The sequence below is a fragment of the Marmota marmota genome, unplaced genomic scaffold (assembly GCF_001458135.2).
Source record: "Marmota marmota marmota unplaced genomic scaffold, marMar, whole genome shotgun sequence".
In the NCBI taxonomy this organism is placed as follows: Eukaryota; Metazoa; Chordata; class Mammalia; order Rodentia; family Sciuridae; genus Marmota; species Marmota marmota.
In genome coordinates this window covers 317,676-333,474 of record NW_026004437.1, presented here as the reverse complement: position 1 = coordinate 333,474, position 15,799 = coordinate 317,676, and the positions used below count along the sequence as shown (strand labels likewise).

The 15,799-nt window shown below is 47.3% G+C and overlaps 1 gene segment (V, D, J or C); it reads right to left on the bottom strand.

The window, feature by feature from the left end:
* Nucleotides 1–15,278, bottom strand: part of LOC125614618 — a 188,019-nt gene extending 172,741 nt beyond the window's left edge. Inside the window, 1 exon segment of the V gene segment in view lies at nucleotides 15,225–15,278. Within this exon segment, the coding sequence occupies nucleotides 15,225–15,273 (49 nt within the window).
* Between the last annotated feature and the right edge of the window lie 521 nt (nucleotides 15,279–15,799).

Here is a 15,799-nt window from a genome sequence, read left to right as displayed (position 1 = left end):
TCAGGATCCCAACTATCAACTGCGGGGGTTGGGGACCTCCCAGCATATGGAGGTGGCCTTGTTAGTTGGACACTTACGTCCTCTGGTGATAGAAAGGTGTTAGTAGCAGTCTCCTGTTGTAACTTTCCCCCTGATGGCTTTTTCTGTTTTACACTTTCTTTCTCTGTCTGACTAGCTTGAGAGGCCTTCTCTTTTACTTGAATCTTTTCCTCTGTCTGACTAACTTGAGAGACCTTCTCTTTTACTTGAATCATTATGTCTTCTTCTTCCTCTACCATTGTCTGAACTGAAGGCTTTGGACTAAGCAAACAAGATATGAACGTCCACAATGGCAATGTGCCAACTGGCAGAGTCCCTGGGCTTTTCTTTTCTATTCTTTTTAAATCTTCACCATGATGGTTCCATTGTGATATATTTAACAACTCCTCCTTAAAAAGCCATGGGCTACATTTTTGTATTGTATCAACGTATGCCCTGATTGTTCTTGATTTTACTGAGATGCCTCCTTCCTCTAACAATTTACTTAACACTCTTTCAGTTTGTTTTTTACTAATTTCTGATCCCGTATTTCTACTATAATACAACCCAACAAGATAACGCCTAACAAAACTGAAACAGAGTGAAACAAAATTGGAACAACACAAAATCATTATAATAGCCTCCTGAAATGTCCATCCGTCCTTTCTCCCTATCTGTTCCTCAGATGTGAGCGGTTTTTCTTCCATCTTACACATCTCCAGGGACAGGCAACTTAAAACAAAAGTGAAACAAAATAACAAAAGAAGAATCTTAAAATGGCTACCCATCCTCTTGCCCTGCCCTCAGGGGCGAGCAGTTCACTTACCCTCAGTCGCTCCCCGTGCGAGCCACCAAATGCCGCAGTCTGGCTGGGCACAATCAGGAGCCACTTGTCAAAAGAAACTAACTTTATTTTTAGAACCACACACGCCAAACAAAACAGCCTCTCAGGAAAAATCCTCAGAGCCTCAACTGCCACCACCGGCTTTCCACAAGCCTCTCTCTCCCACACAAGCCTCTCTCCACCTCCCACAATCCTCCTGCTCTTGAGGCCGATTGGCTGGGTCACGTGGGCGGAGCCAAAAAAGTCCCCCAATGAGCAGCTCCGTGGTCTGAAAGGGCAGGGAAACAGTCCAATGAGCATCACCGCAGAGGAGCCAATCAGCTAGATGTTGCTGGGGCCGAGGAGCCAATCAGCTAGATGTTGCTGGGGCCACTGTGAGCCAATCATCAGCCGGCAGCTGGAAGTTTGCTGGGGCCCCTTCCGCTGTGGCTCTCAACAGGTCAGCAATATTCTTCATCTTAAGTATCATTTCTGGAAAAGTTTGAGTAATTTCAGAAACAAGTGAAAAGTCCTCTAGCATTTGCTCAAAACATAAATAGAATTTTGAAGGTTGTAGTATATAGGTCTGAGTCAGCAGTTTGGTAAAATCAGAAATGATCCAGGTTCTGCTTTGTTTATGTTATCTTGTGATATTTTTAGTATTGTTCATAATGCCTCATGGTGTCAAGAGGGTGCAATGTTTCTAAACATCATAGAATCCCTTGTATTTTTTCTTAACTGTTGCAGTAATGAATAGCAAAGCTATTCACTCTCAGTCTTCTTAGTGGAATCAAAAATACTCATTTCAATATGAGTCCACAGCCATCACTTTTTTTTTATTTGGTGCTAGTGACTGAACCCAAGGTCTTATATTTGTTTACAAGTTCTCTGCTACTGACTGATAGGCCCTACCACCTCCATCCCTACTCATATATCATTTCTGAGATGATAACTTGGGTCTCCTAATTCTTCCTCCTGCCCTGTTCTGAGAGGGCTCACATGACCTTACCTTGCCCAGCAGGGGGGTGATTTTAGCTTCATATTATTTTAAATATTCCTGTATTTATAAGTTATGTTCAATAGGGATGAAAGATTTGAATATAATTTTAAATTGTTGGGATTGAATAAAGTACAAACAGGTCTAACATGTACATACTAAGGTGACAATGTGAGTTAACATTTGTAGAAATGTGTCCTGAGCTTTAGATCAAGGACAGGAGCTCACTAATGTAGCATGTGGGAGAGGCTGGGCAGGGGCTCAGCCAGGCTGAGCTCAGGTGGGGCTGCCACAGAGCTGCAGACTCTGGCCCTAGGCTGTGAGGACTCAGCTCTCCTGAGCAGTGGGACTGAGGACCAGGGGAAGCAGAGGCCCTGCCCTCAGGCTGTGGGCAACAGGTCCGGGGAAGGAAGGTGCTCCACATGGAAATCATCATCTTGAAGTAGCCCAACAGTGTAAAATAGGTTATTTCCTTAACCATAACTACCACTATGTTGTCCTGTGTTTCATCACTTATTTTCCTTGAAGGATGTGTGTGGTATCCAGATGAAATAGTGGCAATCTTGATAAGCATGAGACTCAGGAAATTATATAAAAGTGAAGTTGTTGGTATAGGTCTAATGCAGTGTGACTGGTGTCCTTATAGGAAGGGGAAATAAGGTCTCAGAGACACCAGGGAAAGCCATGTGACAGAGGAGGATGGCCACCTGAGAGCCAAGAGAGAGCAGAATGACCTTCTTGTGCCTTGATGTCTGCCTGAGATCCCACAGTCATGGGAAAGTCCATTTCTGATGTGAAACTGCCCAGTGGGGGACCTCTTTATGGCAGCAGAGTGACCACAATGCTGGATGCAGGAACAGAATTCAGTCCTGAGAAACACTGCATCCTCTGTGAGGGTATTCTATACAGCCACTGGCACAGCACCTTCAACAGATACAGGACCACGAGATCCAAGGAAGCAGAGGCTGCCACCCCAGGCTAAAGGAGTGCCGCAGTCTGGCTGGGCACACAATCACGAGCCACCACACAGCTTGTAGATTCAAACAGCAACTCTTTATTCCCGAACTCACACCAGCCGTCTACAATCACGTTCTGGGGAAATCCAAGTTCTCCGCCCAAATCCACGTTCTCTCCCAAATTTACCTCTCTGGGCATCTGTCTTCCAAAATATACTCTGAATCCCGTGAGAACTCAAGGGGAACTTAGGCAGCAGGATACGCCCTATTCCCAGCAGGAATAATCTTAAACCTTAAACCTGGAACCTAAACTGGGAACGCCCTAAACACGATTATGTTAAACCGGGAACACCCTAATCCGCCCTGGTCCTTGAGCAAGGTCAACTACATTCAATGTCACTGCAAAATGTCAGCAACATGGGGTACGCTGGCAAGGAAATTGTCATACCTACTTGGCTAATGGCTCCCAGCAAAGGAGGCTGAGGAGACCTGGCTCCACAGCAGCTGGGGAGTCTCCACTGGACCATTTGCTACAGAAGACACAGGAGGGTGACTGGGCACATGTGAAATGCCATGAAGATGGGATGAGACATGGGACTAATGCCCATATCCTGGTCACAGGATGCACTGCAGTTATGTGAGTACAGCTGTCTGTAGGGAAGGAAGGACTGATTTCTCCATCCTGAACACAGCTGGGGTCTGAATCCACTCATTGCACCTTCTTTCTTAATTTTAAGAGGGTGTCCTCAGCTCCTGAAGAGCTGGGCTCTAGACCATGCCCATCCCCTGTCTGGAGCCAGGAGGAGACTATGAATGTGACCAACCAAGAATCTGAGCCAAAGACCTGCAAAGGCTCAGCCACTGACCTAGGAGAACCTGCAGGGGTCCTGGTCCACCTGCTGTCCTTCAATGGTCACTACACTGTGGGGACCCAGTGCACAGTAATTTCCTCTACAGAACAGATCATGCTGCTCACAGCACATGCTTGTGTTTGTTTTCCTGTGGGGTCATTTGCCCATGATTGCACTGTTCGGGGATAGGACATGGCAGAGTTCAGGGGCTTTCAGCTAACCACAATATTATAAGGTCCCTGATTATTTTGCTCTGTGTCTATGATGTCCACAGTGAGATGTGATGTGGGAGGTATGGTGGGTGACCTTGGACTGACCTAGGCTCTCCTCTGAGTCGCTTGTGCTTCTCATGAATACATATCAAGTGTGCTAGGTGCAGCATCCTGAGATCCAGGGGAGATGAAAGAAGACCTCTGACCCCTTCCAGTCCCCTCAGAGGAGCTGCTGGATTTCCATGCTTCGGCACACAGAGTCTCATTGCTCAGAGGATAAAAGCCAAGATGGGCTGTTCTGTGAATTACCATTACTGATGTGCAGGCTGCAGGAACTAGGTTGGATTATTTCCTCCTGGAAGTAGTTGCAGAGATTCATGAGGAGTGCTCTTCTGAGCTCAAAGGCTGCCTGACCTGGGATCCATAATCTTTTTCATGAAACCAATTAGCACCAGTACCTCCACAGGGAGCCAGAAGAATAGGAGGCAGAGGAACCAAATGAGGCTGCTTGTCTCCCTCTTGGTCCCACTGAGGCAGAGCTTCCCAGGGGTCTGGCCCAGGCACAGATATGGCTCTGGACCCCATGGCAGAATGGGAGGAGCAAGAAACATCATCCCTTGTTAGATTTAGTGAAGAGCAACACTCTCTAGTCCTGGCAGTGGGTACAGGTAAACCTCAAGTGCACACAGGAGCAGGGCCAGGCTCTGACCCCCTTGCTGTAGTGGCACCAGGTCCCTGAGGCAGATGGTGGTGCTGTCCAGCAGGCAGAAGCTCGGCCTCCCATGATCCTCTGTGCTCTGTGATGATCCTGCCTGCACAGTGCACACTGCCAGCCTGCTCAGGCCTTCTCTCCTTAACAGGGGGACAACTTGTCACCTGTAAATCTGCCACTTCCTCCAGCAGGTGAACTCTTGCTCTCCTGACCTTCCTCTGTCTCCATGAAGCTCCAGCACTGATGCTGCTCCACGTTCCCATGGAATCCCCATCATCCAGCTGTGACAGCTTCACCACAGCTGCACAGTGTCCACCCAGTGGCCTGGCTGTCATGCTGGGCCTGAGTCAGACCATCAGGTTGGGGACAGAGCTGTCCCACAGATCAAGGGACATGGGTGGAGTTTTCTACAGCTGCCCTCACCTCACATTCTACATCAGTGAAGCTCTGAAACTACCAGGACCATCCTTTCAGGTGTGACTTCTAGTTAATCAAGATGATCCCTTGACCTCTGACACATGACACCTCTGTTCTTGTTATAATGTCATTGTCTCCATGGTGAAAATGCTCCTCAGAACTGTCAGAAGAGCAGCTTCACTGAGACCCACAGGATTCAGCCTTCAATTTTCCTCCACAGCCTCACTGGGCTCTGGGTGGTCTCTTTACTACCTGCTCTCAGCTCTTGAATCCTATATATTTGTCTTGATCTGCAATGAAATATATACTGGACTGTCCATCACAGCCACATAGCTGATCTCTGTGCTCTTCTCACCATCCATGTTCAGAACATCACCTCAGGAAACCCTCACAGGCCATGTCCCAGCCTTCCTGCTCAGGGGACCCTTGTTTTGTCTTTCAACCTTCTCTCTAATATTTGTCAAGTGACTCACAAAAAGGAAAAACCTACCACCTCCACTTGGGGTCTGTTGCACTAGAATTCCTTTAGCTTTCTCTTCTAGGGTCTCAGGAAATGTACAAGAGGCACATTTCCTAGAACAGTGCTTTAGAAAACAAGGTTTTTTCAAAATCAATTTGGGGCTAATAAATTTATTCAGAATATTTTTAAATTTTAAGGAATTTTAATTGTACATAATCTTGGTCCATGGTGTTCCTGTTTGTATGTGTTCATGGTCAAACATTGTAATGATGGAAAGTAGGACACAGGTTGAAGATCCTTTTTCTAAATATGGGAACCTGGAAGTGTTTCTTCAGATTTTGGAAACTTCATCATTTACTAACTAAGCATTCCCATACAAAAATCCAAAATCTACTGGAATTCATCCCCAAACTTTAGGTTTCTGAGCTTTTTGGATATAGGATGTTAGTACTAGAAAGGCTCAGCTTGCTCTACAATAAGATGCAGTAGAACAGAGTCACCCAGAGCACCCAGGATGTGACTGTGGACTTGTGGGAGCATTGCTAGGTGGACTCTGTGTGTGAGGCATATGCTGTGTGCTGTGGTCCACTCTCTGTTTTCTGATATTTCTAAAACAAGGTGACTAGTTGACTGTGGTTTGTCTGACACCTACTGGTAGATCTTAGACATAACATGGCTAGGATTTTAAACTGGGTCCCATGAGGCTGCACTGCTAATCTTCACTATTGCTCAGGGAGCTTACCCTATTGCATCCCTCACTGGGACAGATTCTGTAGGGAACACAGATGTCCAGCTCATATCAATGATCGTTCTTGTAGCTGAGTACAAATGACTAACAGACAAACAGGGATTCAAAAGTGATAATTGAAAAGAGGATTAAGGGTGCAGGTGAGAGGCCAAGGTTGTGGCTTCAGAGAGGCTCCTGAGGATGCAGGTGTGGAGGCAGAGTGGGGGAGCCCAGGCCTCCTGGCCTCCCTGTCAGTCCAGCCTCATTCCTGCCCTCTCAGCAAGATCCCTGGGACAACTCAAGGCCACACCACCTGTGCCTACTAAGAAGGCCCGGAGGTCACATAGGCATGTGACCAGCTGCTGGGAGGTTTATGCTCTTAGCTACCACATCAAAGATGGTCAAACCAACCTTTTAGACCAACATTTGCCAACAGAACATCCTGTTGCCACCAGTCACCAGTGTGACTGAAAGATTCAATTTAAAATTCAATTTTGTTTTAATTTTATAGTCACATGTGGCCGGTGTTCCCCACATAGGCCAGCGTAGTTCTAAAAGTAGCAGTCAGGAATGTCACCAAGACCCCCAGAGTGCTGGTTTATAAGCATGTGCTCTGCCCTGTACCACCATAAGTGTGATGGACAGTGGCATCCCACCCACAGCCTGCTGTGTTGAGGTGACAATGCTGTCAGACTCACTGCCAATAACACACTGAAACAGCCCCAGAGACCTGTAGATGCAGAGATTGTGGCCAGGGCTCTCTCTGGGAGCTCCACCCCTCCCAGCCAACATGCAATATTCAGATGCCCACATCCACCAGGGCTGCCTGGCAACAATTTCCCCAGAGAAGTCCACACACCTGGACTCCTAAAGCATCATTCCTGGGTGAAATCTTGGGTATGTTCACTTCCTTATTCACCTGCATCCTCCAGGCCCCGTAATGGAACCTAGGGAATTAAAGAAAGGGGTGATGAAGTGCTAGTGACAATCACGCCAAGATCAGTGTCCACTGGACATGATTTCCAAGGATGTGTGGACCCTCTCTGCCTTCACTGCTGTGTGCTGGCCCTCTCTAGTGGCCACATGCAGAGGAACACAGTGAGGAGTTTCCTGGTGACTCTTGGAGGAGGAGGAGACATTACAGAAGAAAGGGAATAGTTTATGCTTTGGAAGTTAAAACAGAAATGAAGGCAGCAAGAGAGGAAGATGTATAAACTCACTGAGATGTTTGGGGTTTCTGGACATTGGCACAGCATGTGTAAGAGGCAGGGAAAAAGGGCCCCACCCATGGACCCATCCCTCCCTTCCTCAGAGTCCCACAGAGCACACTCATACCCATGATGATGCCCATCTTCTCCAGAAAAGCAGGTCTAAGGCCAGCCAGGGTCTTCAACTTAACTATCTTTTAGGAGAAGTAAGAATAACTTTACAAACAATAGAGATTATAAAAACTTTAGAGATTGAAGTTTGGAGAATATAGGGCATGGTGAGTGAGCATCTTGGTAAACACAGTAAAGATCCATATTCTGTATAAAATTCTGCTTTACCAGTATGACCACATGTGTTTTTAAGTCCTAGTAATGCCTCATGACCTCAAGAGGGATGCAGTGTCTTAAAACATCATGTCCTACATCAGGTCCACTTTTAACTTTTCCAGAAATAAAGCAAGTAAAATTCCTCCACCCTTGTTCTTCTCAGAGTTATCAAAAAGCATTCCCAATAACTGTCCACAATCTTTTCTTTCTTTCTTTTTTTCTTTAATTTTCCTCTTTAGTACTGATGACTGAATCCAAGACCTGGTGCATGCTGCGCAAGTTCTCTACCTGAGTCAGAGCCCCAGCCCCTCCCTCCCTCCCTTACTTACATATCATTTCTGGGATCATCAGGTGTGTCCTCTGATATTTCCTCCTGCCCTTGTCTGGGAGGGCTCACCTGTTCCTACCACAAACAGCAGGACAGAGCTTTTTATCAGTAAATTAAAGGAAAAGGAGAAGATTTAAAAGCTTCACTCTATTTTAAATATCCCTGTTCTTGTGCTAAGTGCCTTAGGGAAGAGAGACTACAGTGAAATCTTTACTGTGGGGCTGGGAAAAGAACATCCGGGTCAAGTTCCTCCTTAGCAAGTAACAACCTGCAGGTGAACAATTGTGGGAATGTGTTCTGAGCTTTAGAGGAAGGAAGGACTTTGCTTGTGTGTGTAGTAGTGTTATGGAGAGATCACAATAAATCACCCCGTCGATCTTAAAGCAGGGGACAGGACATGAGCTGGTGGGCCAATGGAGAGGCAGCAATTCTACACCCTTGGAACCCCTTCAGGGTTTTGAGTCCACTTTTTATACCCATAAGTAAAGAATGGCAGCACATTAATCAAAAGTGGTTGTTGCTGATTCAAAACCACAAATAAACATCACAGGATCTAAAATCATAAGCAGCAGGGAAGTGGGTCAAAACCATTCTATTTGAGCACAAGTTAAAGAATGGTCACCAACATCTAGATGACTATTCTCTGACAGAATGCATAGCCCAGGAAACATGGGGACCACAAAGAGTACAACTTTACATTGTATAAGAATTGCCATTTTGTGTTGCCAAACTTCTGTGCCAGCCCCTGTAGATGGGCACAGAGGCAGGGATAGGTGACACTCCTCACAAGAGGTGAAGTCTCAGGGTAAAATGGAGTCTGTGTGGTCACCACTCATGTAGCCTGGCCCATAGCTGTAGATGGGAGAGGCTGGGAAGGGGCTCAGCCAGGCTGAGCTAAGGTGGGGCTGCCCCAGAGCTGCAGGCTCTGGCCCTGGGCTTTGAGGACACAACTCTCCTGGTCAGTGGGGCTGAGGACCTGGGGAAGCAGAGGCCATGCCCTCAGGCTGTGGGCAACAGGCCCAAGAAAGGAAGATGCTCCACACCCTGGGGCTGAGCCAACCTGAGAGGCCATGGCCAGCGGAGGTTCAGAGTCAAGGGGTCAGTGTTGGGTCTGGCCCTGTGGGGTGGCTGCACTCTGTGCTGAGCCCAATGTCCTGGGCAGAGACCGTGCTGGACCTGAGAGGAGGGTCAGCAAAGATCACCAGAGTCTCATCTCAGCCAGAGTTCAAATTGCTTAGAAATGAATGAAAGGAATATTATATGCCAAATATATAATATTTAGGAGATAAATTATGTGGATATATATGTGTTTACTCTGCATCTCTAGTATGAATATATGTATACACATAGGTATTTCTAGACTTTGGTTTAATGTGTGATTTTATTTTATTTTTTCTTTTTGTTTTGTTACTATGTCAGTTCTGATGATCTACACAGAGTCTCTTACATGCTAGGCCAGCATGAACTACATCAAAATAGGTTTCATTTTATTTATATTTAGTGTTTCTATGATTTTCCTGGGGTGGCTTTGAACCTGCAGTCCTCCTCCCTCAGTTTCAAGGTGTCCAGGACTATAGGTGTGTGACACCCTGCTCATGGGACTCTAAGTGCAGACACCCTAAGCCTGGGCAGGTAAAGCTGGCATCTCTTGCCTAAACCCACAGATGCCTCTCCACTCTCAGGACTGAGCATGATCACCATGAAGTTCAGGACCTGCACATGGTCGTCCTTCTGCCTTGTACAGTGACCTTCCCATTGCTCAGGACACTGGGTGACCCATGGGGCTATGGTTACAGATAAGAGCAGATGTCACAGAGATGGGCAGTTGTTCTTGACCTCAAGGGGACAGAAGTTCTGTGTCCAGAGTTGGGCATGGGCAGCTCCTCCTGCTGGCTTCCCCCACACAGGGCAGAACAGCTGGCTCAGTGACTGCATGGCCACAGTACAAACCCACCCACGTGGCTGCTGGCCACCCCTCTGACTGGACAGACAGAGGTGCCTCTGGTAGGTCACAGCTGACATGATGCAGGGACTCTGCTCCCAGTGGACCATGGTGGCCACACATACAGCCCTGAACATCTGCTGCTCTCCTTTCTGCTCTATAAGACAACCTGGCACCACCTTTGACTCTCCCATTAGAATCCAAGATCTGGAGTCTAGGCAGGCCAAGGGCCAGGATATGCAGGAGAACAGGGTTGTGACCCACATGAGGACAGCCAGGTGAGGAGTGACAGGTGTGTACTCAGAGTAGGAGGGGACAGAACAGAGAAGACCCAGGCAGGAGTGCAGAGGAGAGACATTGGAGGAGCCCAGTATCCAGGAAGAGGAATGGAGGGGAGGGAGGGTGTGACTTCAGAGCTGTCCCTAACCTGCTCTCCTGAGAGTCCTCAGACTGTCACAGCCCTGTGCACAAGCAGCATCTGAGTGGAGGTTTGTCCCCTAGTGGGACAGAAAGAAGTTCAAGTTCTTGAAGGAAGTGTGACGTCTGGTGGCCAGAATGACCTATGTCCCTGTCCCACAGCCCTCCCAGGCAGGCAGGGTGTGCAGAGAGCAGCAGGAGGCAGCAGGAGCTCAGCAGCCATGCCTGGTCCTGCTGGTGCAAGGCTGGACCCTGCTAATACCTTTGGTGAGTTGTAAGGGACAGTGACCTCTCTCCTGGGACACAGAAAGAAAGACTAATATGAGTGAGACCCTGTGTGTTCTCACTTTACCAGAAGTGAGTCCTGTCCACGTTTCTGATGGATAGTGAGAGGGACATCACTGGACAAAGGCAGAAGGAAGTACTCTGGGAGATCAGGTAGCAGTAGATGGTGTCAGGGCACAGGAGGGAACTTACTAGCATCCTGGCAGTCAGGAGGGCAGCATGGTACCTTAGAGTCTGTTTTGCGGAGGACAAGGTGACCACTCCCTGGAAGTCCTGTTGGGCCTGAGCACTCAGCAAGGAGTGACAAAGTGTCTCTGTGGACATCCTGGCCATGCCCTGGATGGACTTTGCATACAAGTTTTCATGCTTTGGCTCAGACCTGCCTGGCCTTCTCCAAGGCTCTGCACTGTTCCCCCAGAGCCCAGCCTGGTGTCCAGTATCTCCTGAGCTCTGCAGCTTCTCCTGCTGCCCTCTGTGGAGGATGGTGCTGTGGCTGCTGCACCTGCAGGGCCTGGTGAGAGTCCTGCTCAGGAGAGTGTGTGTCAGCTCCAGGACATGCACAGGGTCTGTGCAGGTGAAAACAGAATTTTGGATATATCTGTTCACATTCGTGCATAGGGGTTTGAGTGCAGGCTGAAGACTTGTGCTAAAAACACCTTTCCATAAATTATATATTCTTTGTTATCCATTTACAGATGTGGAATATGTTTATGTTAAATATGGAAATCATTACCTTCGAGTAACCTAATGGTGTAAAATAGATCGTTTCCTTAACCATCAATAAGACGATGTTGTCCTGGGTGTAAGCATTTTTTTCATTGAGTAAAAGAATGAATATTATGTTTTTAATCATTATTTTAATGAGAATCTGTCAAACACATTTTTTATACAAATTTTGTTGGAATATAGAAATCAGATTAATTTGCATAGGGGGCTGTGATGGTGGAGGGAGTTGTTTCACCATATCACCTCCCCAGACACTCAGAAACCGCCTCAGGCATGGATCCTGGAGACTTGGCCACTGTTCAAGATGGTGGCAGGCGTTGGCATCAGCACTGTGGTGCTGGGTCGGGGAGCTGCCCTGGATGCTGTTCAAGTCCTGATGTACCAGGTTCTGACCAATTATTGCCTTCAGTCTGGCTTGGCAGTGCCAGGTTGCAGTAACGTGGGTGTTGCTCACTCAGATAATGAGGCATGGCTCCAGGTATAGGCATCACACACGGGTGTTGAGTTACATTCACCTGTTCCTTTGAAAACCTGACTCCCTGCCTCATTTGAATGGCTTCTCCCCAATAAATGGGTTCCTCCCAGCTCTCTTTCTTGCTTGCTTGTCCCCTTTTGTGGGAGCTGCTGCTGAAGACCAGTCACTGAACCCAAAGAAAAGGTACTTTCTCTGTCTTTGCTTTATTCCCCAAATTCACTTGGAGTGACCTTGGTGATTTAGTCATGTGACATGACAGTGCTGGTTCTACAGGAATGCAGGAGGAATGAGCTAGGGGGTTTGTGGAAGCTTCCACCTGATTTCAAATGAAGTCCTGGGAGGCCAGACTAAGTGTGCCAAGGTCAGAGTCCCTGTGGGGTGCCTCTGAGAGGGCAATGTTTGGGAAAATGGAAGGAGTGGAAGATCCATTGGAGATCACTGACACTGAGAGATCACAGTAACACAGAACATCTGCTGAGGAAAGCTGCAGGATCAAGCAGAAACAAGACCAGAGAGAAGTCATGTGGATTGCACTCACAAAGCCATCTGTGGAGCTCCACAGCCCTTTGGAGAGAATATTAGAGTGCCATGTGCCCCAGGGCCTGGATGTGGGGCTACAGGACTAATTTTCCCAGCTGGATATTGGGATATCCCCTTCCTTCTTTGTGTGCCCTGAGACTTTCTTCCTGTTTAATTTTTTCTTCTTTTTTATTTTGGAATGGAAATGCTTACTTGGTGCTTTTATATATTAGATATATTTAACATGATTTTGATTTGTACAGAGGATCATACTGAGAGTTTGCATTGAACTTGGATTTGAGCAATTCAGGAACTGTTAAGAGTATGCAAACTCCTGCAATGGCCTAAATGTATTTCACATTGTGAGGTGGGCATGAGACCACCTGGGGGGGTCAGGGCACAATGTTATGATGTGGATATAAGATGCTTCCCCAAAGCTCATATGTGAGACAATGCAAGGGTGTTTAGAGATGAGATAATCAGATTATGAGTTTCACCTAATCCATAATCAGTGCATTCATCCCCTGAAGATTAACTAGGGGGTTACTGTAGGCAGGCAAGGTGTGGCTGGTGGTTCGTCATTGGGGACATGCCTTTGAGTGATAGATTTTGCCCCTTATGTGCAGTGCCTCTCTCTTGGCTTCCTGATGCCACATCCTAAGTGGTATTTCTCCCAGTCACCTTTCTGCCAGGATGTTCTGCCTCAGCTGGGGCCCAGAGCAATGCAGTTGGCTGTCTATTAACTTTGGCCTTGGAACAGTGAGCCCCAAATAAACTTGTCTATTATTGTTCCCGTCAGGTTCCTGGCCCCAGAAGTGAAAAAGCTGACTAAAGCAACTTCCAACCTCATTAGTATGGAAGCTTGTTGAGCTTGGGGCAGCTGGTGTTGGAGGCCACCCGAGAGAAAAACCCTGGGCTGGGGTGAGTGGGGATGTGGACCTGTGAACATGGCTATAGGAGGGAGCTCAGTACCTGAGTTAGCTGAATGAGGTTTGAGGCTTGGACTGGACAACACTCACGGAAGTGTTAAACATTTTTTACTTTTCTTTCTTTCTTTTGAGGACATGTTGGTTTGGGCTCATACCTTCAGAGGTTCAGATCAGTTCATGGTTGTCTGATTTGATTCCATTCCTCTGGTCCAAATTGAGGCCCATGGCAGAGGTGCATGGAGAAGAGAAGCTGCTCATCTCATGGTTCCTAAGAAGCCACAGGGATGAGGTAGACTTCTCAAGGACATGTGGCCTAACTTCCTGCAGGAATGCCCAGTATGCCCAGATTCACCACCCAATAAATCCACTTAATTCAAAATATACCAAATGGATTAATACACTGCTGAGGTTACCACTTTCATAATCCCATCATTCCATATCCGAACATTGGTTCATACACTTGAGTTTCAGGGCCACTTTATATTCAAACAATAGCATTCTGCCTTGTTCCCCTGAAACTCATGTCCTTCTCACCAGGGAAAATACATTTAATCTGCCTGCATGAGTCCCCATAATCTTAATAATTCCTGCTTATGCAAAAGTCCTATACCAAATTCTTATCCAAGACTCAAGGTAAACCCTTGATTGTGAAACAAAAAAAGGTGGCTAAAAGGCAGAGGATTTCTACCTATTTGATTCTGAATATCAGCAGCAGTATTCATATATCCAAATGCAGTATTTCTCCTTTACTCCTCAGTTACTGAGACATGGTGCTCACCATAGGGAAGAGCTGGGGAGCTACAGCTGGTCCATCCTGTCTTGGGGCCATGAGGACACTGTGGTTGAGCAATGTAAGTCTGATCTGCAGGTATCCAAAGCTTCAGCCCTGGTCACATGGGAACCTGCTGATGTTGTACTTCCTCTGCCTGGACTTGGAGCACCTTGATCCTGGTCACGCTGGTAACCATGAATGAAAAGACCAAACTCCATGCACCTCATCCTCATTCCTATTCTTTCCAAATTAGGATCTTCTTTGAAGTGCAGTTTCCAGCAAGGTGCCCCCATATTTCCTTCCCCAAATTCCTTTACAACAACACCATGTCTCCTGGACAGGTTACTGCTGCTGTGGAGCCTCACTACTGCTCCCTGCAGGAGCTTGTTCCAGGACATGGTGCTGCTCAGAGAAAGGCCTGTAAAAGTTCCAAATACCCCATCATTTCAGAGAGACTCGTGTCTCCAGTGCTTTGCCTTGACAGGCGGTGGCCCTTTACCCTGCCTCGGGAATCGCAGAACCATTGGGAAATGAGTAAGGCCAAAGAGGAGCCTCCCTGGGCCCTTCCAACAAATGCCCCAGTGACCTCAGAGCCTGGCTGCCTCTGAGCAGTGCCCTCAGCAGGTGAAGGAAGCAGGAGGAGCAGTTGGGGCAGCCCAGCCTCACACTTCTGCTCCCTGGGAGGTTTTTGTCATGGCCTGTGTCACTGTGGGGTGGTAATTATAATCTAGTTGACAGTAATAACTGGCAGCATCTTCAGGCTCCAGGCTGCTGATGGTGAGAGTGAAATCTGTCCCAGATCCACTGCCACTGAACCTCGAGGGGACTCCAGGTTGCCCGATAAATGAGGAGCTTAGGGGTTTGCCCTGCTTTCTGTTGATACCAGGCTATAGCAGCACCTATGCTCTGGCTTGCCTTGCAGGAGATTGCCACTCTGTTTCCTTGAGATTTAGACAGGGAGGATGGAGACTGGGTCATTGTGGTGTCACATCTAGTACCTGACATTGAAAATACAAAAGCAAACATTCACACTATTAAATGTGTTATAAAGGGACTTGCCTGAAGAGCCAGGTAACACTGACCACACAGGACAAAGCAAATCCTCAGCACTGTCCCTTCTTACCTGGGAGGCAGAGCAGCAGGAGCCCTAGGAGCCTAGCAGGGGCCCTCATGGCTAAGCTGTACCTAACTGGGACTGACTCCTGCACAGAGTGTGAGCAACCTCTTAAGAAGACCTCAGGGCTGTGGGCTGTGCTGTGGGCACATGCAAATCAGCAGGGCTGGGCAGGGCTGGGCACAGCTGCAGGGTGGGCTCTTCTCAGTCACTCAGCACAGGCCCAGTTTTCCTTGGTGTCCCAGGTCAGGCCAAAGAAACAGAAATATTACAGAAATGTTTCTTATGGGGGTAGATGATTAGTACTTTGAGTTACTGTCAAATAATTATCAGTGGGAAAACAATCTGTTGTTTTTATAACATAATTGAGACTTTACCTTAATTTTATTTATTTAAATACAAAAGAAAATGTTTATGGAACCATGTTAAATGTATACAATAGGATTTTATGATGTACTCAGGCAACTTACTGCAGGTGCAGAAGGACAACACCATGAACCTCGGTGACTGTCCCTCAAGTTCCTTCTCACACAGAGCTACAGGTGACTTTCATACCCAGGGACTAGGTGGAATGCACCTTATTT